Genomic DNA, 27985 nt, shown 5'->3' on the forward strand with positions numbered 1-27985 from the left:
AGACAATCCTCATAACAGGCTAATTCCAGAGATACAGCCATTTGAAGCCCTTGTTTTTCTTTCCTTCTTAACTAGCGTGCATGCTGAGGTTGYTCCAAAATGCAGGGCTACCCCATGGTGTCTCAGACAGGTTGGCAAGAAGCCAAGCTGGGATGGTGTACGCATTTGTGGAAAATGATGGATAGATGGTCCAGACTGGAAGATCTTACCAGGTGAGCTGGTGGAGAAAGTCACATCAAAATTGTAGAAAAGACAAAGATCTCATCTCTTGGTAGCATTAGAAAAGCTGTTACAGCTTTGCTTTTTTTTTTTTTTTTTTTTTTTTTTTTTTTTTTTTTTTTAATCTTTCTCTAGTTCAGACGTGTACCTGGCAGATAGGTGCAAAAGGAAAGGAAGAAAGGAAGGAAAAGAGGAAGGAAAAACCGTTAGGAGTCTCCTGCAGCACTTCTGAATCTTGACAAGGGCATATATCAGGCAGACAGCCCCTGTTTTATCCATTTCTCCATCAAGACATCAGTCCCTGCTTTGGCTTTATCAGCAGTCAGGGATGCCCTTAATTAAGATTTTTTTGTCCTTTTAATTTAGACCATAACCTTCAAAATGTGTTACAGTGTATTTTACTGCAAAGTCAGTCCTCTTCACTCTGGAAGCTGACACTTTAAACAAACAGCAAAAACTGTTTCATTCCAGTAACAAGAAAACAAGAATCAGCATTTCTTTAAAGTGCTTTCAGGGCTCTGATGGAGGAGACACTGATTTATAGGTCCATGAGAAATCCAGGGAGTGTGTAAAGAATTGTGGGCCAGACTGCAACTTTAGTCATTCAGGGAAGCGCCGTGTTTGTCAGAGACTCTCACCTCAGTGCACTGAAACTTTTGAGGCTTGCACAATGTAAGGAGAAATGCTTTCCAGTTCCTTAGCTAAATCCTCAAAAAGAACCAAACCAAACAAACACCCCAAAACCCAAATGGGCAGCTCAGTCCAACCTCTCCCCCACAAAATAACAAAGGCTAATTGAGGTGTGTGCAAAAGAGTCTTGATACAAACCTGTACATACAGAAGAAGAAAGCTCTAAAATTGCAATACATGCAAATGAAATAGTGAATGCGTTCTAACCTGGGAGGTTTTGGTGCTCAGACATCTCAACACTGGGCAATTGAACATTTAGCCTTCCTTGTAATTTGACCTACGTTTTACCCATCCCATGCCAAACACTCATTCCCAAAGAACTCCTGCACTTTCAGTCCTGAATGTAGAGGCAATGGAATCATCGCATGAGAAATAACTTTTGAATGTAAAATTGGAAAGGATTGTCCTTGTATGATCTGATTTTCCTGACTGTTTTTGCAGGTACTCAAATCTACTATATCTAAATTCTTCCACCATGCCTCTCTGAATGCCTGCCCCCTGCCTGCTTTTCTGCAGGGCTGAATCTCTCAGCGGTATAGGAGACCCCTGTCTCCCACTAACACTAACAGGAACTCCAGGTGGGGAGAGTGGGTCTCTGCATACGAGACGTTTTTGGTGTGTCAAGAGCATTATCATTTTGCTTCATTGTGATAGCTCTGTTGTTGTAGGGAGATAAAACAAATGATAGCATAAAACAACTCTTTGAAATAGGCTTCAGCCTTCATTCTTCTATTTCAAAAGATTTCCCACTAAATTCATGGATTTAGAAGTAAAATATTGCTAATTTGCTATGATGTAGTGCAGTGTTCTCAGCCATGCGAATTCCCTGTTGAGGTTAGGGGGATGCTAGGCTAAATGACAAGGGTTGGGACTGAGGCACAAACATTGCAGTGAATTGCTTAAATTACATGGAAGTGGATTTTAGAAAAGCTGGATTGCTACAACTGAGTGAACCTGCACGGGACGTTCCAGGATGGGGGCATTAGTCTCTTCTAGCTGAAGGTGACAGTATTTTATTTTTAAGGTCAGAACTGAATCTCAGTGAAATGAAGCAGCTGTGTGTTTTGTGCAACAGCTTAGGATGTCTTAACAGTTGATGGCTGCCTATTCAGTGGTTGTGAAACTGTTTAGTATGACTTTTACTACTCAAATTAACTTTGAAAGACCTTAGTGGAATCAATCATCAAAGTCGCATTGCTATTCATTTCTTTAGTACTTGTAGTACTTAAGTAGTCTCAATATCAAATGGGACATGTTACTGTTTGTTTGATAGTCTTCATTTATGCTGTCTTCAAATAACCTCTTTTGCTGAGACATCACATTCCTTGTTTTAAAAACCCACTCTAGAAACTGATAAAATAGCATTCCAAGTGGATCTGAGCAAATAATGAGAACCGCATGTCTTGCAATAATTGTTTGCCTATTCAAGACACAAATTACATTTCAGAGCATTTATTGCTCTAATTCTAGAGTGGACTGTGTGCATTCTTTTCTTCATTTTTAATTGCCAGCTTTGGAGGTGTTCAAGTAAGTGGAATCTCTGTGCGGTACGCAGAAAAGGGACTGGCAAGATGAAGAAAAACTGAACTCAGTTTGTTGTCTGTTTAGATGGTTCAAGTTTTAAAGGCATTTCTTGATCACAGAGCCCTAATTTAAAGGCATCACTCCTGTTCTTCTCTGGTAAATTAGATGGACATTATATCATTGTTTTCCTAATACTCAGTCCTGGGTTGTTTTCCAGTTGAGCAAGAAGTTGTACTCTTTTTATGACATCAGGTTCAATTACACTGAATTCTCTAAATATTTAATAAATTACCATAAGCAGAAAGGTAAATCAATTTGAATGAGACTAGTATCTAGATGAGACATCTCCGTATGTAGGCATCATGCAGGAATATATATTTTCTTGGTTATTATGGATTATTGGTTATTACAGATTATTTTGCTGCATGTGTTTGCTGTTAGATTTTTTTACTAAGACAATTTGTACAGTTTCTTTTATCAAACAGGCATCTTACATTTGCGTGCAGAGTTATATTTTATTAGTCACAGCTATTTTTTTAATTCAGTTTTTAAATTCAGGAAGACCTAAAAAAAGACCCTTTGTTAAAAGATAAAATTCTTTTGAGTTCATTCCAAATACAGAAGGAGTAGTTTCTTGTTTTCAGAATTTGACTCTATTTTCTTTTTGATTTTGTTTTCTATTTGAGAATTGATTTACTAAAAAATTTAGCACATCCAGCTGAAAGAAGAAACTCTTAAACCCAAACCAAAGCATGTATTAAGGGTTTGATTTATATATAGCTAATGTTTTAGATGTTTTTACCTTTCTCTTAAATTCAGTGTGAAGACTGGCGTAGCTGATACTAGAGGAGTTATTTAAGCTGAATATATTCATATATGCTTTTAGAGGAGGCAGCTGTACCTAGTAATTCCATTTACTGACTGTTATATAGTGGATCATACATTTATATTTCATGATGATGCCTTCTGGGGAAGCTTTTATATGAATGCAGTGGGAATTTTTTCCCTTAAGGAAAGTGAACAATGTGGAAAGGTCTCTTACTTGTGACCAGTCCAAAACATCGGTCTGATCAGCAGTCTGTAATCAAACCATGCAGTGAATTTCTCAGAAATATGTGTCTAAAAACCAGCATTTCAACAAGGATTAATGTGATTATTTCAAATTGGACATTTGCAACATTTAGAATATTCATAGGAGTTAACAAGAGGCTATCTAGAATTTCATCTTGCTTTGTCTTTTCATTTTAAAAATAAGGTTCTCAAAGGTCCTTGGTTTTTCACACAAGAATTTTGAATTCTTCTTGGAATTTCTGATATTAAAGAAACAGTGTGATGAGAATTAAATAGTCCAAATGAAGTCTCTTGCTTCATTTGCAATTTACCTCTTGACATGAAGGATCTTCTCTCGAACTTTTCCCCCATCTCCCTCATGCTCTCCACAGAGTATCACCCTTCCCAACACTCCACACCTGGACTACTGTTTTCTGCTACTGCCATGTCTCCTGAATTTTGGGGTGTCACTGGGCAGGGGAAAAGTAGAAGCTGGGGACAATTTCAGGCCCTAAATAGAGATGACCAGGATGTTCAAAGCTGCCCAATGGTGTCAAATGTCTAGGGGAACAAGGTGGCCAGGACTGATAGGCTGCTTTGAAATTCCCAGTCTGTACCTGGTATACATAAATTTTAAAATGGTTTGATTTAATGAATTTAAAATTTTGTGCATTTAACAACAATATAACCACAGCTGGTAAGTTTATAAAGCGTTTTGAAGGATAGGCAATGGGACCTTAGAAGGGCAATGTGTATTTTTAACCACTTTTTTAAGCTGACTTCACTATTTTTTTATTTTTTTAAGGATCATTCAGAAAACCCTCTAGGTGCAGCAGTTACCCTGGCTCACGAACTGGGTCACAATTTTGGAATGAATCATGATACATTGGAGAGGGGCTGTAACTGCAGAGCATCTACGGAGAAAGGGGGTTGCATCATGAACCCCTCTACTGGGTAAGTGCAAGGTAAACGCTGGCAGGTTATAGTTGATAGTGGAGAATTCTTAGGTTTTGTTTTGTGTCTCAGGAACATTTAAGGGAGAAAAACCTTTTCAAGACCTGTCAAATCTCCTTGAAGTCATCTCCCTCAGGCTGAAACAATTAAACTTGTTATCAGAGCAAAACATGTACCATTGTACTTTTCTATTTCTACGTTACCAGTGCGAGAGACAAAAATGCCATAAGCAACTGGTTGTTAATTTTTTTTTTGAATCAAATGACACTGCCAGTGTTGAATCAGAATTTCACCTTCTCTTGTCTTGTCAACTGAATATCGTAGTCATAATAGGAAATGAGCAAGGTCCTAAGGCCAAGTCTAAGATGAATATGTAGGAAATAAAGTAATGGAGGAAATATATTATTAGATCCTCTGTAAAGCCTTTGCCTTGTGCAGAGAGGGTTTTCAGTTTTGCACAAACTTCTGCATTTCACCATTCATTACAAGCGTGAAGCGGTATTAGCATGTGAGCAAATCAAGTCTGTAAGCTAACTGGGGTTAGGGCTGTTCAGTGACTGGAGGAATATCTTCTGAGAAAAGACAGAAGAAATACGGGAAATAATGGCAGCRGATCAGCAGTTGATCTTCTTCTCTATGAGTCAGTGCTGAGTGGTTACTTTTTTGAAAATAAAGGCCCTGTGTCAATGGAGAGGCCTGGTGTTTTATAGACGTGAAAAGTACAGTCACTTTTTTAGGATGTGTCATGACCAGGATAACTAATTACAGCCTGCTTCGCTACATTTTAAAATACTATTAGAAAATGGACTGTATAATGAACGAGTTCTCCATATTCATATTCAGACAAGAAACAATGGGATTAAATTAGAGAGATTAGGTTTAGCAAAGCTTTCTGACAGTAAATGTTGTATTGGAATGGATTGCCTGCAGAAATGTGACTGGAGACTGGTAGGAACCAGTTGGACAAATATCTGTCAGCAATGTCTTGTAGGTACAGCTGGATCTGCCTTGGAGCAAACGGATGGGCTTAGATGATCTTCTGATGTCTCTTCCAGGTCTAGCATTCTCTGTGTGTGCTTAAACTTTATCCATTGCTTAAGAATCTCTTCTTCAGGGATTTGTGATCAGCTCAGTCTCTGCTAGCTCCGGGACTGCATGTTTCTGGGAAAGGAGAGCAGACTGGGAGAGGCCAGGGAGCGTTGTGCTGGAGAGCTCCCTGCTGGTCAGCCAAACAGCAGCTTTGGCATTTCTTCAAAGGCCTGCTGTCACCCTCCTTCAAGGCAGAAAAAAGGATTCTGGCCAGAGGCCAAGCACAGCAAGTTAGGGGACAAACAATGAAAAGAGATTTGAATGTTTGGAGGAGAATGAGAGTGATTTCTATACTTTGGAAAAGAAAAATAGCTTGGCTTTTCTAAAACAATAGGTAATAAATATCCCTGTGGAATTACATTCTGCAGCACATCAGGGCTATTACGTACACTGTGAAAACAAACTGAAATTGGAAACAGAGCTCTGAGAGAGGTGATGTGGTGTCTTCTATGCAGTGGTCAGACAGGTCCAGGATCTGAGCTCCTGAAGGATGCATGCAACCTTCTGAGATGCTGTCAGGGTAGAAATTTCTAGACACTTTCTGAACTCATCTTGTGAAGATATCTCTAACGTGAGGATAGATGGCTCTTCTGTAGTTCTGCCTTCTGCACCATAGTCCTTTGGGTTTATCTGAAGCCATCTTCTGGCACCTGGCATTCCAGTTTGGTCTCTGGCTGTTGGTTGGCTCAGAGCATGGGCAGAGAGAATGGTTACACCTGCTTAACGTATTCCTCATAAATGAATCCAAGCAACTCAGCTCACTTTATTCCAGGGTTTCTGTAGCACCTTACAGATTCAAGGGTGTGCTTTCTTCAGCAGTGCTGTGCACAACACCAGCACTCCATGGGTGTGATGGTTTTGAGAAGTGGCTGTCAGGTATACTTCAGCTTCATAATGCTCTTCAGATCTTACCAAATTTTATATACAACTTATGCCTGAGGAAGTGTTGTGGCATTCACAAAACAGAGGAGGCTGGTTTGCAGTGACTATTGATTTATGAATGGAAATTTTAACATCAGGTTTGTAGCCTTAGGCTTTACCTTCATACCGTGTTGTCAATCTGTAATAAGTATTCCAGGAGCATACTTTATGCCTTAAGCCAGACTGCATTTTACCAATTGAAAATTAACAGTTTGAATATTTACTCAACATCTGACAGATGGGCGTATTCCTTTAAGCACCATTATTCAAGGAACACCAAAATGTTTTCAGCTCTGGAAGTAAGTGCCTGACTAAAGGAATATTCTCTACCTGGGAAACATTCTTAAAATAGGAAAAACAAAGAATATCTCAGGGAAGTTAAGTGCATTTGGCTTGGAGAGGCAGCCTCATCTCTCAGTATACTCATTGGCACCCACACTGTGACCTTCTAATGTCTGTTGGTTTAAGCAAGATTTAACAAGTGCAAGAGTCGGGGAAAACATTCTTGGGCTGAAGCTGGTGTAAAATGTATGAGCCCCTGAGAAGACTTTATCTGAGTACTAAAAAGAATAGGAAATGGCTGAGTTATAACAGAAAGGCTTCTGCAAACTCAACTTTGGGGTCACTTGTGTGGTTCTGCAGCAAAGGGGAATGTTTGAAGGTTTTTTTCCTTAGAAGTGATTTCATTAATTATTGCCATCTTCCTTCAGTTCTTACATTTCAGTCTTTGAAGGGGTTAACATTCAAAACTTGTCTTGGAAATTACTTCTTGGTGGAAACAATCTCCTGGGATCAGTGGAATTTAAACTCTGTTGGATCTATCCTTTAATGAGCTTCCTATAGCTTTTACTCTTAAAAGATACCAGCAAGATGTGTACCACTTTTGTGTGAGCAAGAAGTGCTTTAAAGACCCAAAGCTTTAGCAAAATATATTCTGTATAACACAGAGCTATGCATATAAAACCCAAAAGAGAATTTGTGGCAGTTCAGTTCTGTGTGAGATTCAAGTATCTGTTAGGGAAATCACACAAAACCCACAATAGAAGTTTGGCTTTTTGTTATAAAAATAGTGTCAACAAGAAAGTATTTACTACTAAGGCATTGTTCCCCTTTTTGATGCATATGTTTTAATGATATTCTTTCACTTCTTTTAGTTGTTTTGACCATAAACTGTTCCAAGTGAAGAAGAAGAGTATAAGGAATCTTAGAGAAATTTATAGATCTTCTACTGAGACTGCAGCATCTGAAAACAAAGGGACTAAGCTGAGAGTCAGTGAGGCCATTTCAGTACTCCACTTGTTTTCTAAGTACCTCCCTGAAGTTTCTACTACTAGGAGATTCCTGACAGCTAGATAAATCCCAAATAGTTCTAGTGAAACCTGAGGCATTACTCTGGATTTACATTACTGCAACTAAAAGATTTTAACACAACCTGCAGAGCAAAATTATGCTGATTGACAGTGCTTGTCTATTTAATAATTTTGGAAATGTGCTTTTAATGTGTTCCTTCATCAAAATTGTGCACGCCTATCTCCATGGTGTTTGAAACCAGGTGAGTTTGTCAAAGTCATTGGAAGCTTTTAAGCTTCATACATGCTTGAAATTTCTAGCCAGCCTTAAGGGGAGCAAAACTTTTTTAGTTAGCTTTCTCCTCTCCTGTAAACCCAAGCCTTTGTACTTCACATCACCCATGTATCTGTACGCTTGTCAAAAGCATGCTCTTCTAATATATACATGGGGGACTTACACAGCTAACTAATCTTCAGTGAAGCTGAGCATACTGTAAATGTGTTCTTCCCTCTAACAAAAAATACTCCTGGATGACTTTCCATTTTTTCCCCTCATTTAGGTGTTAACAAGAGCACAAGAGTCCACTAATGATAGCTAGTTTTACCAAGCACATTCATATGTGCCCCCCTTTCCAGTGGGGTTCCAGAGTCCTGTTGGCTTGCTATAAGGAAAGCATCTTTCCCCATCACCTCACAGAAATGTGTTGCCCTTACCACGATCAGGAGAATTCTTGTTGCTGAATCATCTAAGCCACAGGTAATTGGAATGCAGCAGGCTCCTAAGGTAGAGCCATTTATTTCACCGCTCTTTGCTTTCATGCAGCAGCTTTGCACTTCTACAGACAGGTTTTCACCATGCTGATAGAAAACAGGATGACTGGAAAAGAGCTGCTCTCCAGTCTCTCCTCCAGTCCCTTCTGCATCCAGCTATGGGAATGATAGAGATTTTTCTCTGGTTCTGCCCTGTTAACCACATCCTATGTCCTTTGCTACCCATGTAATTGTGAGATGAAATACCTCACTGGCCTGGAAGGGTGCATGTCTTAACCAAAATCTGAAAGCTGTCTTTACACCTGCAGATCAAATGGGGCTTTTACAGCTCCATTCAGCAGACCCCATTTGCCCCATTGCACTGAAGATACCAATGGAAAATGTGAACCAACTTGCAGCTTGTTCCTGCCAACAATTACAATAGTAGCTAGGTAAAAGATAGGGTCGTACTGAGGAACGATGACTATCTCTGCAAGGACATGCCTTCACATGTCTAAGCTTGAACTCTAAACACTGCCACCACTTTGTGACTGGTCTCCCAAGTCCTACCGCACGTCATGTACAGTCTGGCAGCAGGTCACGTTCTGACATGATGAGTCCACTTCCCCTCTTACTTCTACCTTGGTTGTAAATTGTTCTCTTCAAAGACCATGAAAAAGAAGAGATAAAATAAATGCACAGTAATTGAAAATAACAAATCCTTATGAAAAGATAAATACTGTATGAACTATTGTTTCAAGACATGGATGCAACTGGTATAAATCTGTGCGCTTTGTCAACAGCAAAACCCTGCATGTGAGAGAGGGCTTGGCCACAGCTATTTGCCTGACAGCCTTTCAAATTTGCCTGACAGCCTTTTTTCATTCCATAAATCTTGTGTTATCATTTCTGTTTTCACAGCTAGAATTTGAAATCAGTAGATCTTTTTGATTTGGTCAGGTTTTAAATTCAATTTCCCCAAATAAATATGACTGCATATGTTACAGGGCAGTGGAGTTTGGACTCCGACTTCATGCTGGTGGAAATACCTGGGTGTTGCCTATGCAGCAGGATAGTTTGGGGCTTTGTTATACCTATGGGACCAGGTTTCTTGTGTAGCGATCATAAGCAAGTGAAGAAAAAGGAGAAATGGAATCCATTCTTTAACCTCTGAGCTATTGATCATCGTTATAGAGGATTTTTATGGAACTGTGCCTCTCAATAGAAAATAACAGCTAATTTTGAGTAATTGCCTTTCAGTACACTATTTCACTTTAATTACTGAATTTTTGGAAGCAGGATTTGGAGGAAGAGAACAATTAAGAACACAGAAAGAGCCTACAGTAGAAATTGTACAAGGTAGATAGAAAAATACTGGTTCATTTACTATTGAACTTTGGGGATTTTTTTTTTTTTAACAAATCTGGAAATTAACTGCTGTTATCAGTATGTTTTTAAATAAAATTAAAACCTTTATGATTAGAATTAAAAAATATACCCAATGGGAAGCAGCAGATTTGTGAATGAGAGTGAGAGCAAAAAGAAAAAAAAAGCATCTGTAAAGAATCAGTTTAGTGACAGTCACAAATTAAACTAATTTGCTCAATGTAAGTTGGGGAAGAGGGGGAAAATTTAAAGATGGGAGGAGTCACCAGGAGGGCTTCTTTTAGTTGCTACTGAAAAAGAGCATCAGTACATACTATATTTTAATTCCCTCTAGGAAGAATTAGATATTCTGCACTGAACATTAGTTACAATTAAGGCTAAATAAAATATTTAAGTGGAAACACAAGGTTTTTTTCCCTAGTAATAATACCAGATGTCTATAACTTTTCTTCATGAGTGGCTAGAAAGTGACACCAAGCAAGACTCTGAATTGCAGAAAAGGTATTTTAAATGTGAGCATTCCTACTTGCCCCACTAGTGATAACCCGGTCGATGGTTTCATTCCATTAACTGCCCAAGCACCCAAGGATTATGATAGGAATCATTTGTTCCTTGTTGCATGTTATAAGCCAGTTCTCAACAGAAAGCTAAACTGTTCGGAAAATGTAGCGGTCTCTGATTTGGGAGAAGCAGCTACCTGCCACTAAGAAACGGAGACATTTCATGCTTTCTTTTCATGTTTTAGCTTCAGTAGCCAATGGGAAGTGAATTACTCTTCAGTTTATGTCATTTATAGCATCTGTTTCTGCTGGTAAAGAAGAACTGGTTGCGTTGACTACCCTCTATTGACAACCCTCTGTGGTAGCAAGTATATTATCAGAGCCATATAAAATAGCTATTTATTTGCCTTCTCCTCTTCTCCCAGTTACCCAGTTTCTCCTGTGGTTTCATGTTGTTGAAAGTCGTATTTTTGTGTTTTAATTTTCATAACTTGCATGGTCTGATTCAGATTCTGGAGTGCTCAGTCTTTTAAGATTTCTCAAGTGTTCCTGCCCACCGTAAGGCTTAGCAGAAGCTTTAGCCCTCGCATACAGCCAGCACTGCAAGAGTGCAGCAACCTGTGGGCATCCTCTGCGCCAAGCTGCTGCGGCCCAGGGGTGATCCTGAAAATTCTCCCCAGAGACATTGCAAGTGTCACAGTTTGGATTAGGTGTTTGTTCTTTCTGCTAAAGTAAAACTAAATGTTAGGTCACAGTCATGTGAATTATGTAGCTGTGTACCTGGTCTCTATCTAAAAGCCATCAGATATTTCTAATTATCAAATTACACCCACAGCATACTCCATGAAATACTGGTTTTGGCGGAGAAATTGGCCTAAGGTCTGAATCCCAATCTGTCTGTTCCCAGGCTGCAGTTTGCGTCCTCCTCCAGTGACTCAGAACATCTTGTGTGGCTACATGACAACCAAGATCACAGAAGTCATCCCAGTTAAGAATAAGACTTGTAGAGGCAGAAGGTTATATTTAATGAGGATTATTTAGTGACCTATTTTGCAGTTCAGGCTCACAAACAATTATCCTGATGCAAGGGAGAAGTGGGTGAACGGCAAGATTGGGGCAGAATGAGGAGACACTCAGCAGCTTCTTCATCTGTCTTCACCAACAAGGGCAGCATCGGGGGGAACTGCACCCTGACCTTAGTGTATTAAGCAATTTTTGGCCTTTGATAGTGCTGAAGATCTGTTCTTCCCTCGCATATCACCCATTACCATTAATGAGATTTAGGACTGCAGGTCAAAAGAAGGCTAGTAATAGTAATGATGATTTTTATAATGCATAGATATTGCATAGATACTTGCATGATAGATGGGCAGCTGATGTCTTTTGGAGAACAATTCTGCTCAGTAGGCTCAGCTCTCTGTTAAGTATTAATTAACTCCCTGTTAAGTATTAGTTTCAATGGCAATTCCACTTTTTTTGAAAAGGGATCTCAAGGAAGCAGGGTACAGGGAGAGCTTGATTTTGGCTATTCAGGTTTTGAACTTCTGGAGTCTACCGAACTGGGCTGTGAAAACACACCCCTCAGAGCTTTGCACCAGGCTGGCTTCAGGAGCCAGTCAGATGTGCCATGAAATCAGCATCTTGGCTTTGGTACTGAATTCAGTTTGAAGTGAAAAACACTTATTCGACACTGCATAAGGTTAAAAAAAAAAAAAGTTGTCAGAAGGTCATGCTAAGAATGGGATAGAGATGAGGAATAGTTTGGGAAAGGACTTTTTAATTTACACAGACTGGTTCTCCTTTCTCCTCGCTAGACATCTCACAGTACCTCGTAGTTTCAGAGCTGTTAAACATTAGATAATCAAACCATTATTAGTTAGCACTGTATTTCCTGACCCCTCTCGGTTTATTTTCAGTTGTGCAGACCTTATGTTGCTTTTTTCAGTCTGGCAGCTTAGAGACATTAAACTGTGGAGTCAGCAGAACTCTCTGGAATTACCTCTGTTACAATTTGAAGAAAATGAAATTATCTTTAAGATGTAAACAGTTTGTAATTAAACTCTGAAGCTGTTTATGCTTCCAAACCGGTCTGAGCTGAGCTCTGCACAGACAGACTGCTTTGTTGTCTTTTTTTTTTTTTTTTTTAATAAACTTGATATACTGATGTAATAAATTGCTTGTGACAGAGCTAGGTCTGTTGTGCCAGCAGTGCAACTGCTTATATAAAAAAACTTAAGCAACATATCCCTATGCCCTAGTAATTTAGCACACAGCACTCTGGTTCTTCCTTTAGTAGGAAACAGCCACAAGAATATAGAATTACGTCAGTCTTTCAGTTAACTCCAAGTAGCCCCATGTCAGTAGGGCATCCGGCATCCCTTTTTATTAATAATCTCTATACATTACAGATATATTTAATTGCTGTAGTAAGAAAGATCAGCATTCAAGAGTTAGTAGCGTTGGTTAAAGTAAGAGTGGATCACTGCTAACAAGTAACACTCACAGCAATGGGGCAGGTATTTAAAAAATATTTTTTGGTTTTTATTTTAGTTTAGTCTTTTACATTTCAATAGATGTGCTGTTAGAAAAGAAATTATTTTGCTTTTTTGGTGTATTCCAGAGGAGAACTCATACAGATTTACAACCTGCATTTTCTGTAAGTGAAGCTGACAAGGAGAGGTGACTTCTCAAATGAAAACACCTTTTACTTCTATTCTGATTATTTACAGCAGATACTTAAGGACAAGTCATGTTTTCTACTGTATGATGTATCCAGAATGAGTATGGTTTTACTGGCTTGGATGCTGGTATGTGAGAGTCCAGCTGCGTTTTGTCTTCTCAGTGTAATATCCATATAAAATATAGCTCTGTAAGGGACGTTTTTCTCCTGCAGTACTGCCATTGCTGTGACTCATGAGAACAAATCATATAAGGACATTTCCCTTTGTCTTAGCTTTCTGTTTCATCAGAAAAATGTTTCAACCTGCAGGGACAAATCTGTAATGCAGTGCATGGAGAATTAAGCACACAATGCCCATTTTTAATTGGTGTTAATAAATTCCAAATTCCTAGTATATAAATGGAAACATACCTTAAAGGGCATATTCTTAAGGTCACATGAATGCTTCTTTTTGGACGTGTGTTGTATGCCCTGAAGCACTTAAGGAACTGATGTTGACTTGGAAGTCTGAATCATTGTAATTAAATGATGCCTACAGCTGCATTTGCCACAGTTGTCATGGGAATCGCAGAGTCTTTTGTGTCTGGGATAGATGTACAAAATGTTTAAAATTCTGAGAGAAGAGATGTCCATTTTACCCTAACAATTGATTCTTGCAAAGTGAGTCTTTTGATTTCCTAATGTCATAGTGTATTATAGAGCCCCATATGCATTTACTGCAGGATTCTCATGGCAGAAACGCAAGTAGGTTCCGTTTCAGCTTTTTAAAACTGTATGACACAGCCGCGGTGCTGAGATGAAGATAAGCCACCACCTATTTTAGTGTAAAGTCATTGAAAATAAAGAGGTGGAATAACTTTGGTGTCCTAGGGAGCCTTTCTGGCTTCTTTTAACATAGCATGGAAATTGTGTTCATCATTGACATCCTCCTGGCAGCAGACCAACATTAGATGTGAAATCCAGGCTCCATTGAAATCAATAGGAAAGCTCCCATTGACTTCAATAAGACCAGGATTTCGTGAGGATACCTATGGATTTCATTAGATTTGTTAGAAGCCTTTCATTCCTGTGAGTGAAAGCTTTTGTTTGCCCTATAAGGACCCCAAAGAGACAGATCTTGGCTGGATCCATTCTTTTCTCATAGCTTGAAATAATGATTACATGCAGTGTTGATACTAATTAGCTTATTTTCTTTGTCCAAGCTCTGTGAAGAAGGAAGGAGAAGCTAGAATAAATGATACATTTGTTATTCTATATTTAGGAAATTTTTTGACAGAATTCCACTTCCGTTTGTCTGAAATTATTTATATGACRTGGGGAGAAAGCTCTTTTTATTCCTCAGTGCTTATCTTGTAGCATACACTGTATCAACACACACCAGGAAGGCAGGAATGCTGTGGGAATGCGGTCTGATTTCTGGCACTGTTAATGCCTTAGTTGTTTTTCCTCTGGATCTTCTAAAAGAAGAAAAAAATGAGCTATGCTGCCTGCAAATCAGATACTCCTGTCCTGGAGTCCTGATTTATTAAGAGACCAGGTAGTACAGACGTTAAGTTAAATCAATCTGAGCCTGTCCCCCAGCTATATATCCTTTCCAGTTTTTGCAGGGCTAGCTTGTTTTCCTGTAGAACCCAAGTCTTGCAGACTGGTATTTCCATAAGCTGCTGCTTCTTAATGCTTCTTCAACTGCTCCTCACAGTGGACAGCTTCTTCATCTGCCTTCTTCAGAGAGTGGCTTCCCAAATCTCTCCTGGGTGATGAAGCTTTCTCCTCGTGGGGGTCCTGCCCTCCTCTGAGCCTCCTCCCGTTACGATGCTGTCGTTTGGTCTGCTCACCTGATGTACAGGCTCATCCCTGTCCCAAACCCCTCTGAGGCCAAGTAAATACCTGCAGTACGGCAGGTGGTGGCCCTGCCCAACTCCCAGTAGGGCCTTACTGTCTTGGGGCAGTGGCAGTGTTGTGGCTGAATGCAGAGCAAATCACTCTTTCGTTTGGTCTGACCCGTGTACTCTTTACAAAGTACGTGTCTCTCTTTTTGTGGCCCTGCAAGAAGTTGTGGGCTTGAAGTTACCTGATGAAATTCTGTGGCCTGTGTTAGAGAAAGATCAGACTGTATAATCATTGTGCTCCTTTCCGGTCTTTAAATCAAGCTGGTCACACTGATCACAGCATCAGCTGTTTGGAATAACTGTGTATGCTTCTTCCATTCCATAGGGTACAGCGTATCGTGAGTTGTGTTGCAGGATACACACAAACAGGACAGGAGCTTGTACTGGGGAAAGCACAAAATGTCCCTAAATAAGTATCATGAGTTATTTTTCTGTATAACCATTTGGGTTTGATATTCCCTTTTGTCTGTTTTGTTTGATTTTTTGAAAAATATTTTGCTGCCTCACCCAAAATATGCTCTTCACAAATTGATCCTCCTCTCTATGAAGTGACCCTCTCAAAAGCCCATTCTGCTCCTGATCTACTTAAAAAACAATCCCAAGGTTTTTTGGAGGAGAAAATCAGAATGTAACTAACTGCTTAAAACAAAAGTTGATTGTAAAATCCCATTGGGAACTAAATGAAGCGTCATTTTGATGCAGTACTGTCCTGGCATTTCAAGCCAGGTCAGCCAGTGCCTTTTATCTAACCAGAAACTGGTAGGCAACTGACCTTCAGCAAGGTATTTTGGGCGGCAGGGTGGACCATTTATCTTTATTTGCTTATCGCTTGCTGAGGAAGTTATGTTTTGTGTGACAAATTTAAACACAGAGCGTTCTGGTTGGGCTTCTTATCTACGATTTCCTTCAGCACTGGCAGCTGCTGGCAGGCACAGTCTGACGGCTGCCCTGGTTGTCTTTAGCCTGGGACCAAACCTGACCCGGCCTTTGCATCCCTCTCGCTGCTATTTGTTGCTTTTTTACTTTTACTGTAGTCAGCATTGGAACAACCTCAACTTCTAAGTAGCTGATTGCGAAACCTAAACTCTCAGCAATCCAGCAAATTTTATTAATGAGGTAGTGGCCTAAAAGGAAACAGAGCAAACGATGAGCCAGAGGCGAATTGAAAGTGATTCTAGCTACTTTCCTTGGCTGCCTGGTTTCCAACAGGAAAAACAGTCGTCTGAGTACAGTTCCCATAGAACTTTTTGCAATGCAGATAACTCCAGCGTATAGTTAGAATACTGTCGAGACTGATGAATTGGTTAGTATTGCTTCACCCCCAGAACACAGAAATGAAAGTCACAATAGACCTCTCAACAAGAAAAAACTTCTCTGACTGTACATTTGTCAAAGTAAAAGTAACTGCTACTAATGTTTTATTTGGCAGTTTTGTGACTGCAAAAATATCAAGCCATGACAGTGTATACTGTATAAAGCCATTACATGTTGTTCTTTTGCAGAAAGTATTTTTCAGAACCATCCAACCATTTGTTTCATCACTGCTTTCTGCCCTGAAGTCCCACATTCGGTATTATAAATCTGCCTTTTTGAATATTTCTAGTAGTTAAATTCTCACCTTCAGTTTAATGGGAGAGGTCAAATCTCAGCTGGGGCTGTGGCAATCCAGTCTAGGCACCTGAAGTAATGTTACTTGAATGCGTTCTGGGAATTTGCATTATCCCCAGGGCCAAATTAAAATAAACCTAAGGCATTTGTGTGTGAAGTTTAAGCATTTACTTGGAAAGACTTTCTTTTCAATAATCCTGGAAATTCTATTGTAGCACAACAAACCGCTGCTGCTACACATCAATTAAATTAATCACTAGTGTGACATTCAGAGTTATTTATTGGAAGTGTGAAAGCTACCTTGTAAAGAACATGCCAAAAGCTATAGGCAAAATCCGGGCTTGTTTTTAAATCACTGACCATGAACAGACAGCAAGAGCTTTGATGTCATGTATAACTACATGGCCCAGTTCCGTGCTCTACTTTATTGATGCTCTAGGGATTAAAACTATAAAAGAGGAGCAAGAGAGTGAAAAATAGGCTAGAAAAAATAAGTATGAGTTGTCAGACATCTAGTTTCTTCTGAAGCAAACTTCCCATTTCAATACTGTATAATAGAAAAAAACTCTACCTTTTTAGCTAAATCCTTTCAGTACTGCTAAAAAAAGATGTGCCCTATCATCCTGGGACTGGTGACCTATACGAAGCGCTTTAATGTGTTGCCTGTGTTTGGCCTGCAAGTGTCCGCGCCTCTTCCAGGAGCCCAAGGTGACCTCCAGTTTGCCCCGTCCTCCTGATTGTCCTGGGCGTTTGCCATGGGCAGAAGATTTGGGTGGGAGGGAGTCTGCAGCAGAAAGGAGTCCTCCGCTGGCTAGCTTTAGGATCTCCCCTTACCTTATTGTGTTTGTAGGATCTACTTTAAAACTGTGTGTGTGCATGTGCCTTTCTCTCTCTCTCAAAAGTACTTACAAATGAAGCCATCATTTAAATAATAGATCAAAACCCCCTCCATACTATGGTGCTTGTCTAATTTTAAATAACTGCTATTAAAACATGACACATATGAAATAATGTGTAATGACATAACTTTATATGCTAAGAGGTCTGTAGTATTTGAACACCTATTTAAATATCAAAGAAAGCTGGATTTTATCTCCTGTTTAATATCTAATGTCTGTGATGTTCTCTATGCTTAATGAATTCATTAACATAAGGTATTGTATAGAACAGCTGAAATGTCTAAAAATGTTATCTAATAGCAAATTCAGTTTAATTCTACAAGGCTCATATCTCTTATGAGACCATAAAAAGTTGTTTTGAAAAGATGGAAAGCAGTAATAACATTTGGAAGGTTAAAACCAAAGAGATTGCTTTTTAGTGGGAAGGAATGATGTCAATGAGGAAGATAAATTGTCATAGCTCCTTGAAATCAACAGCTCGTTGGGTCTAGAAACATTCATTTCACTTGAGCTTCTACCTTCTAGAGTAAGTTATGTTACTCTCGCTACTGCTAACTGACGTTTTGTCCATAGGACAACTGCTTATACTGGAATTAACAAAAGCAACCCTATCTCCATTTTTATAGAAAAGAAATTTTTTTTAGGTTCCTGTGTGATATTGGGATGTGCAACTGAAAACCTACACATTCATCCTTAAGTCTTCTGTAGGGTCTGAACAAGGGAGAACTCAAACTCACATCTTCTGCCTCCAAAAAAAGGACCTGGTTCACTCTCTTCCTCTCTTGTTGGTCACTGTGCAGCCAAAAATACAGGATTTATGGGACTAAGGAGAATAAGTAAAAGCAAGTATGGCTATAGCATGCTTAAGAAAGCATTCTGAAGAGAAAGGAGACTCCTAGTTTCTTTTCCCTTCTTCAGATACAACTGGCAAATTTTTGCATTGAAGTTTCATTGGCTAAAATGAATAGGCGATTTGGAGCACCTTCATTCTCTTAAAATGCAGTGCTGATGCCTGAGCTATTTCCAGATATGGCCTCTCAGGCTTCATTTTTTCAAGCATTCTGGACAAAAACAGGTCCCAGTTTTCTGCACCTTTGGAAATTAGATAGTCAGCAGTTGTTTCAATAAGAATGCTCCAGAAAATCAAAATGCCTTTTTAAAATTAATATAATCTCCAATTATCTTATTACCTCAGGGAGAAAGGTCTGGTGATACTTAAAAGAGCTCTTAGGGGCTGTCATGCATTTTAATTGAGTGAATAATTGTAAAACACTTCAGGGCCTTGGGTAAAAGGCTCTGTATAAACATTGCTATAATACTGAATAATCAGGTTGCTATATGAACYGGAATAAATGAACCCAATAAGTAGACATACAATGTATATATACATATAATGTGTGTGTGTGTGTATACCAGTCTTGTAGATAGAAGAAAGCATATACTTCATATGTATTCTACAGTTCTTGGAAAAGAAAAAATCTGAGATTTGATAATGATAGTTCTAACAATCAAATGTTTGTTTTCAAGATGTTGTGAACCCGGGGTTCATCCTCCTGTGCAGTATTTGGTGAATTTCCAGGAGCCTTGATGGGGATACTGCTTCAGTGGTGCTTCTTGAGAAACAGCAGAATATTTTACAAAGGGAGGCCTGTACTGTATGGGGAAGGAAGCTGAGGCATGTGGAGGAGGCAGACCTGAGGTGCTAAATGCTTGGGCACCTAAAGATGTAGATAGGTATCTAGTAGTTTGAAGTGAAACTCCCTTGTTTTTCTGAAGTGACGTACCCAAGGTATCACAGCAATCCAATGGCAAGTTTTTGAATGAGCTAGGATCTCCTGCATCCCTAGTCAGTGCCCTCCAGGCCTTCCCCACCTGGAGCAATGTGAGAGTCAGCAGTGTCAAAGGAATCACACACCAGCCTCAAAGACAGGATCCGCTCCTGGTTCCATAGCTGGTCTGCCATGTTATCCTGCGTCTGCCTGTTTCTCCTGAATGGTTTGGCTGTCTTACCTCTTTAGACCATAATTTTCTGCGGCAGTGATTCTCTCCTCTTCTGTGTTTGTACACCCTGTTCTTCAGCCCATTAGGAGAGAAAATACCTCTGAAATGGAGATGATGGAGAAGAACTTTCACAGTTCATGCAGAAAAGAGACTATACTGGGCAATGCAGTGCTAGTACAGACAAAGAATTCTCTTTCTTTAAAAGGGGCTTGACACTTCCCTTGAGGATGCCGCTTCACTTACTTAGTTAATGAAAGGAGCCATCTAATACAGGCTAAATGCAAAAGTAGATAGAGGAAACTGGCATTTGAATGACTTCAGTGCTTGAAATGTAAATGAATGGGACAAAACCAGACTGTTTCTAAAGGAATCAGTTACCAGGCATCATCTTACTCCTGTGAATCTCTCATTTGTAGAAGCAGACAAAGCCAGTTTGCTTCTTGTGGGAAGCACGATATTTGCTTTGCTTGAGATTATGCACATCCTTTAAGCACCAAGGATACACTGGAAAATGCTGTTGATTCAAGAGGGGTAGAAAGACTCTGAAATGATTTTCCTTGTTGTAAACCCACTGAAGACAGTAAGCAGTACCAGACATGATTTGGGTCCTGTAGAGTTATACCCACGCCCCAAATGGTTCAGTAAAATGATCCATTGTGCATTAAATTTACAGATTCCAGGGATGTAGAAAATGTGTGTACCACTCAGCATCTTAGAATAGGAATTAGGCTGGACTAAGCTGGTGCTAAAGTTTCCTTTCTGTCCCTTCTGCAATAAGAGTAAGGATCTGTAAAAGGAGATGACCAGAGTGAAGAGTAGTGATATAAACTGATTGCTGCTAAAGAAATTGTTACCTCTGGAAGATTCTTGAATGGCCTGTGGAAGAGAGTAGCAGAAGGTTATTCCAATAGGATAAGTGCCTGGGGCACCACAGAAAGCCCAAGATCTCTCTCTARTAATGTTACTGAAATCTCAGAGACAGATCAAGGATTGACTTTACTCTGGAAACTGATCTACCTTTTCCCACTGAAAGATAGTCTCCAGGTGAGGCTTGAAGCCTCGCAGCAGGACAGTGTGGGGAAGCTTGCTGCATTTGTTCAGAGTTCCTTTCACATGACTGTTATTCCGGCATTTTTCTCAAGCTCCAGATTCACTTAAACAACATGCCTAATGCTACTGACATCTGATAGTTACAGCTTCCCTTCCCATCTGCCAGGGCTTTCATGCTTATGATGAAGCAGCTTAAAAATTACAAAGACAGCCAAAATGTAGTCTAAAATCACAATAATCAAATGCTATAGCTGTTACATGGGATTTTTTGTTTTTATCAAAGAAATGAAGAATGATTGTGTTAAAGATCAATTAAGTTTCCAATGGAAATACCAACTGGTATCAATTGATGTGGTATCTTCTCTTGCATGAGTGTGGTCACCCTTCAGTTGCTCTCTGTTTCCGGTTGTTGGGTTCATCTCAGTGCTAGTATTACTTTATTTGGACATTATCTGGTAAAGGAAAAAATATTTTCAGAAAGTTTCATCAAATAACATGTGCTGCACTGATGTCAGTTGAGGAAATCAGTGTCAAGAGCAGGAAAAGCCAGAAGATGAATGGATGTCTTACTTCAAAATAGGAAACAGCTTGAAGTTCCTTTCAGGGGAAACAGAAGCCTCATTCATTAACAATGACATTATTTCACCCCTCGTACAGAGTAAGGATTCTGTTCTCCCTGTGACAGACATACACATCTCACATTCTCGCTCATGATTGTGAGCATTCATGGATACAAAGGAACAGCGCTAAATTATTGGTTGTTTTGACCAGCGAGCTGTTCTGATGACCTGTGTGTGGTGGAGACATCCGGCACAGGGAAAAATGCATTATGTGTATTCCTGAATCCGTTTCAGCCGATGTAAGGTATGTATGTCTCCCTGTGTTCATCTTAGTGGGTATCAAAGTAAATCTATGTAGCTGAAGTGAGGGATCTTGCTTGGATGAGGCAGTATACATTTATTCACACTCTGATATGAGGATCATATCTGATCAAGCTGTCATATATTTTATGCAGGATTTATCAGTCAGACATATCTGTGATGCTTGAGTTTTTGCTGGTATTTGATAGTAGTACATCCATCTACTTATTCATAGTCGCATACACAAAGCTTTGTGTCCTTTTTCCAATCAAATGAAGAGTGGACAGTAGTCCCCAGTTTGTGATACCCAGTTAAGACCACCTCCAGTTACTCGATATAAAAAGGTCAGTAGAAGGTTTCCCAAGTACCTTTATTTTCTGTGCTGTTACCCTCAATACTTTCCCTGTTTCCCTTGGAGCCCAGAGCTGCTACTAGCAGCCTGACTCCTACTTCATGCTCTTCTGAAATTTGATTATTCGTCTTAGACTCTCATTATGCCTAAACATTGACGCTTCCCAGAAACCAGCTTCTTTTAACTGAAGATGCCTACTAACTTTCTGAAGTCACATGTCAGTGAACCACAGAGCTGTTTAGTTTAACTAGGTAAGTCCTATAGTGATAGATGAAAATTTTCTTCTTTGTCCTTTACCAGTGAGCTGGCTGTTGTAATGCAGAAGAATCTGTAAAAATGTAACTTTAAGCAGGCACAAAATTAATTCTGTTCTGTAAGATGCCCCTAACCTCTAACCTTTCTGCAAGATCCTAGTTAACTCTCCTATATCAGGGTAAGAATGTAAACCTCTGTTACATTAATAATTGTCAAACACTTCTTTTTTAATAGAAATTATTCATTTCTGATATCTGTAGGCATCATCATCTACAAAGAAAACATTTCATTTTAGAATATTAGAAATAACAGCAGTGCAGAAGTTCCATCTATAGCTTCCATCTATTATCTTGTTTGTCTATAAAGATGTACTTAATAATACATGACTGATGCAAAGCATTTAGTGAATAAAGCCCAGATACTATCAGGATGACTCCCTGTGATGCCATTATGTTGAGTTACTGCTTGACTGTGGATCAGCAGTGAGTAAGGACCTAGGTCTTAGGGGAAATAAGGCAGCTTGAATGTTATTTTACTACTTGTTTGTGATCCAGATCTGAGACTGGAATGAAATCCTCCAGAAGAAAAACACAGATTATCTGGAAGCATTGGTACTACACTGGGTTATTTTGCTGACGTTATCTGTGTGTTTCCCAGAGGAAATCAAAGATGGACCTGCAGAAGAAGGCCAGATTCTGCTCTCAGTAGTGTGAATTCAAAATATGGGTACTTTCAATAGTGTCTTTGGAGTCACTGTGATTTAAAATAAGAACTGTATTTGCTTTAATCATGCAGTTTCCAAGTTCGACTTTGATAAACTGCAGAAGCAAACTTTTATCAAGTAACTTGGTGTTTTTCTCTTTTTTTATCCCCTAAAAAGAGCAGGATGTTTGCCGTACTGCAGAGCAAGATGAATGAATTTGCCATTTGAGGCTAAATTTGCCAAGGAGGCTTAGAATATTTTTCAGTCCTGTAAATGCCAGAAGCCTCTATACAATCCCAATATTTCTTTAGGATCATGATCAGATTTGCTTTCTAACTGCTTCTCTCATTTTTGTATATGTAATTCCAAGTGTGAACAGTTCCCGTCCTGAACAGCAGCCACAAATTTAAGTGCAAATGATGGAAATTCCCTTACTCACAGTCAGGAATTATTATAAATGTTTCTGGCACAATTTCACAGTGAACTGCTAAATCTCAATCGTATGTTAAAGGATTAAAAAAATGAACCCTCCCTTCTTGTTTGTGCACTGGTGGGCTAAAAGGTCACCAGCCTGACAGGAGAGAGAAGTTTTCATCTGATGATACTTCATCTTTTTTTTATATGTATTTCTCTTATAGCTATCCCTTTCCCATGGTATTCAGTAGCTGCAGTAGAAAGGACCTGGAAAACAGCCTGGAAAAAGGAGTGGGAATGTGTCTGTTTAACTTGCCTGAAGTCAAGGAGTCATTCGGTGGACAGAAGTGTGGGAATGGCTATGTGGAAGACGGAGAGGAATGTGACTGTGGGGAGCCTGACGTAAGACGCTCTTCTTGAGAATTGCTACTCACCTCCTATCTACAGATTTTTAATAGAAAAAAAAAAAGAATCAGAATCGGTTTGGCATGTTTAATGCTATTTGGTATAAAACAAAATTTTCCCTCCTCTGCTTCTACCTTATAATCCTAAACCTCAGTTAAAGTCCCCCAAAATGGGGGAATCTTTGCTTAACTTGCATTATGAGTTGCTGAAGTTGGTCTTTAGTTAAGAATATGCTCAATTTGCCTTTAGAGGACAAACTCTCTCTTCTGAACTAACAGAGCTTCTGTCATGGTCCTAACAAGATTCACAACATAGAAATTCCTTTGAGTACTAGCGGATAGTCCAGACCCAAAACAAATTTGTTAAAATTACTCAGATTTCTCAAGATACCGTGGATTAACTGAAGATTTGTTTCCAAATTTGAGAAGACACTGAATTAATATTGCTTAGGTATTTTTTCCCAGCAGCCTGCTTCAGTTTTCAGGTACAGTACCTTTCCCACTTCTACTATGAGATTTTCCTCGCCAATTACCTTACAGCAGAAATAGCTTTCACTGCCTCCCAAAAAGATTACTACTACTTCAGATATCATTCCATTTAGTTTAGTGAGTGTGTTAGAGGACTGCTCAGATCAGAAGGAGATAGTCAAAGCCTAGGAATCAAATAATACCTGAACAGGCATTCTTATCCCTTTGGCTTCCCATGTTCATTGGCTATATTGAACTTCTCTGAGATGATCTGAATTAGATATATTAGCAGATGAGGGATTTGCTTCCTCTGATAAATATGGTTCTGCAGACAAAATAGATTGGGGCAGTTAAAACAGAAATTGCTGTATTCTGTCTATACAGTGTATTGGATTTATACAAGCCATAAGGATTTCCTGACAGTTCACTCACTCTTCAGGGTAACGAGGTTGGAGAAAGCAGGCTTATCTTCTTCTTTAAAGTCAATATGAGAGAATGCAAGCAGCTAGCAAATGTCTTTCTAACCCAGTTATCTTTCTCATTTTCACTTTTGAATGTTAGCTATACCTTTTCAAGTCAAAGCCACTTAACATCCGCAAGCAGTGACTAGATTTGCCTCTTTCTATGTTTTTTTCTTTTTTAATTATCTTGGAAAACTACACCTTGGGCCCAATTAAATTAATTTGAAATCTACTGCTATAATCTGAGTGGTACCAGAAAAAAACATTAGATTAGCTAATAATTCATTGCCCAGTCATTTAGGCGAGTTGAGTTATGTCAGTTCTGGCGCAGTATTTTATGACATGGGAAGCGGTACAATAAGGCTAGAGAATACTACATATGCTGGTTGTTTTTATTGCTGATCAGAATTAAATATCAATTTGAATATGTAGATATAGATGGTTGCTAGGGATATTTCTCCTTTACTCAAGGAACTGTTTACCCTCAGGAATGTGATGAGGGGTTGTAAGGGTCCGGCGGGGGCGACGCCTGGACTCCCGGCAGGAACAGATACACAAACACAAGGCACACTAAGGTCAATGCTGAGCGTTTATTACCTCTGCGTCTGAGCGGGGGTTCCCCAGTGATTTCCCGATCGAGGCAATAAAGGAGCAGGAGAGTCCCTGGCACCGCTGAGCATCGGTCCATGACGAGGAACACCAGGGGGGCACTATACGTGGGTTTTGTGTACTACACACGTGCGCAGTGGGCACATTGAGCTCATCGCTAATCTCGAGTCAAAGCCCAGGTGCACACCACACTGGCATAGGCCCAGCTACATGGCTATGGGTCAACATGTCCTGTTGATGCTCCTTTTCCCATGGAACGGTCTGGCTAGCTTCCATCGCCTATCTCCTTGACATTCTTCCGCACTTTCCCATACAGGGGTTTAAGAAGTATTCGTACTACTTGCTAAGCAAACCACAGATTTACTGTGTCTTTTAACTAAAATATTAGCCTCATGTTGTGACTTGTGCTCAGCAACATTCCTTAGCGGTAAGGCAGCAATGGATTCATAAGGGTGGAGACTCATGCCTGTAGCATGCCCCCACCCTCCTGACACTCCTGTTAACACTGATGCGGTAGGGACTGCATAGCCATCTCCATCCACACTATGGTGTCATATGCTCAGGTGCTGCTCACCTTTTTGAGTATATTGGATGCCTGCATGCCCACTGCCAGGCCAAGAGATTAAATCCTGACCAAGAATGGTATTACCAGCCAAGCTCCAACCTTATTTTGTATTAGATTACCAAAAATGTTCAAAGTGCAACAGTGTCTCTGGAAAGAGGGTTGATGTAGATTACACACACAAACACAACAGAAGGCAAAAAAGGTCATAGATGATTAACTGTGGCTTTTGGAGCACATCTAGGAGCAAGAACTCTGTGAGACATTCTGCAGGACCTACAAGTCATGAGGGTTACACGGGAGCATTCAGAGAAGATAGGGTCACAGTGGAAAAAAAAGTGGAGTTTTTGCTTCAAAATTACTGTGAAAGAACTAGGGGAGGTTTCTACAACAGAATACTTTCTTGGAGGATTCATGAGAGGATCTGTCTAAATTGAAGTGATGGAAGATGGATGAGATGAACATGGATAAACTGGCAACACCAGCTGAATTCACCCAAGGCCTGTAAAAAACTCAGGGATGGAGTAGCTGACCTACTAACCATGGTCTGCAAACTTCCCTTGGTCCCTGAGGACTGAAAGTTGACAAATGTGACTAATTTTATAAGTGTCTGCAAGGACATCAGAAAACTACAAACTGATAAATCGGAGGTCAATACCAAACAAATTACTAGCAAATGTAATAAAGAGCTAGCTGTCCGAATAGCTGTGACATGCCAGGGAAGCGTCAATATAGTTTTTGTGACAGGAAACCCTGTCTTATAAACCTACTGCAGTTCTCTGAAGGACTTGACAAGTAGATGGAAAGGGAAGATCCAGTTATTACAGCCTATTTGGAGTTCAAAGGGGCTTTAGACCAAAGCCCTCCGCCAAAGCCATTTTAGGAAACTAAGCAGTAGTTGTGGGATGAGAGAATATTCTTGCATGGACAAAAATGGGGTTAAAAGATAGGAAATACAGGGCAGGCATAAATGATCAATTTTCATGGTGGAAGGAGATCAGCAGTGATGTTTCTGGGAGAGGTATCCTGGAGGTTACACTATTCAACATATTCATAAACAACTTGGGAAGAGGAATAGTCTTGAGTTTGCTGATGATATTACTTAGGACTGTAGAGATGAAAGCTGACTGTGAAGAACTGCAGAAGAACCTTATGAGAAAGCTTGACTGGGCATTAAGATGACAAATGAAATTCAGTGCGTAGAGTGATGCACAACCTGAACATCACATATAACATGATGGACTCTGAACTGACTCTGACTATAGAGGAACAAGACTTCATATTGTAATAAATAGTGTCATGAAAATGTCAGCTCAGTGCTCAAGCGTTGTCTAAAAGGTAAATAGGCTGCTAGAAATTACCAGGGAAAAAATAGGAAAACTAAACAGAACACCTGTAGGCCGCTATAAATCTGCAGTGAGCTGCATCTGAAACTGTGCAGTTTTATTCCTAACCCTCCCTGGTCTCAAGAAGGATAAAGTAGAATGAAAAAGGTTGAAAGAAGAGCAACAAGGATGATCAACGTTTTGGAAGAGCTCTCCCTGGAAAAGAAGAAGATGAAGGAATTTGTGATGATGAAATCATGAGTGACTCGGAGAGAGAGACTACAGAGTGATTGTCCCCCACAAGAACTGTGCAAGTGAAGCTAGCAAATGGCAGCTTTTTTCAAACTAGCAAGAGGAGAGTGTTCCCCAGATTGCACAGATGAGTTTTGAGTTCCCTGCTGCTGAATCCTACAGGTGTTAGAAATGCACGTGGATCCAAGGGGAGACTGCGAAAGTGTCACAATAGGTGTGTTCATACTCTTGTCCTTAAGCATTTTCTGTTGGGAGGACACAAGACTGGATGGGTTATAGTCTGACCCAAGGTAGTCTTTCTTGCGTTCTTAGAAAAGTGGTGGAAACAAGGTGTCTTGTCTACAGTAACTGATGCCATGTAGATGATGCTAGAATTGCTGATGAGGTTAGTTTGTTTGAGATGCTCTAATCAGCCCAGGAGACTTGCACCAAAAAACCCAACTCCCATCATTTCTGTCCTCATGAACAACAGAGCAGCAGTTTCGGCTGATGGCCTCCCACCTCTCTTCCAGCCTCCAAAACCCCTGTGAGCCTATTTGTTTCCTTGCCTGTTTGTTTATGTTAAAACTGTTTGTGACAATTTAATAGCCCAGGCACAAAACCTATTAACCAAGTTGGTTCCCTGCAGTGAGTAACAAGTGGGTGAGCAGCAGATGAAAATTTGCAAGGCGGCAGTGACAGCCACCAGAGATCTGTGTTTTTATCTCAGCTTGTCTGTGGAAGTTCTCTTGCTTTCCATGGACTGTTTGGTACATGGCCAGATGATGGCATATAGATGACTGTTCCAGAAGTACCTTAATTGGACTGACGTTGCCCTCCCC

General features: G+C 39.8%; 1 protein-coding gene across 2 annotated transcripts in view; it reads left to right on the top strand.

Moving 5' to 3' along the window:
* ADAM12 (ADAM metallopeptidase domain 12) overlaps positions 1-27985 on the top strand; it is a 180807-nt gene that overhangs the window by 117842 nt on the left and 34980 nt on the right. For both annotated transcript variants that reach the window (XM_026065683.1, XM_026065684.1), the window contains exons 10-11: positions 4289-4437; positions 23308-23485. In XM_026065683.1, the coding sequence (XP_025921468.1) occupies positions 4289-4437; positions 23308-23485 (327 nt within the window). The remainder of the gene's footprint in view (positions 1-4288; positions 4438-23307; positions 23486-27985) is intronic.

The sequence above is a fragment of the Apteryx rowi genome, unplaced genomic scaffold (genome assembly GCF_003343035.1).
Source record: "Apteryx rowi isolate R43461 unplaced genomic scaffold, aptRow1 scaffold_23, whole genome shotgun sequence".
Classification (NCBI taxonomy): Eukaryota; Metazoa; Chordata; class Aves; order Apterygiformes; family Apterygidae; genus Apteryx; species Apteryx rowi.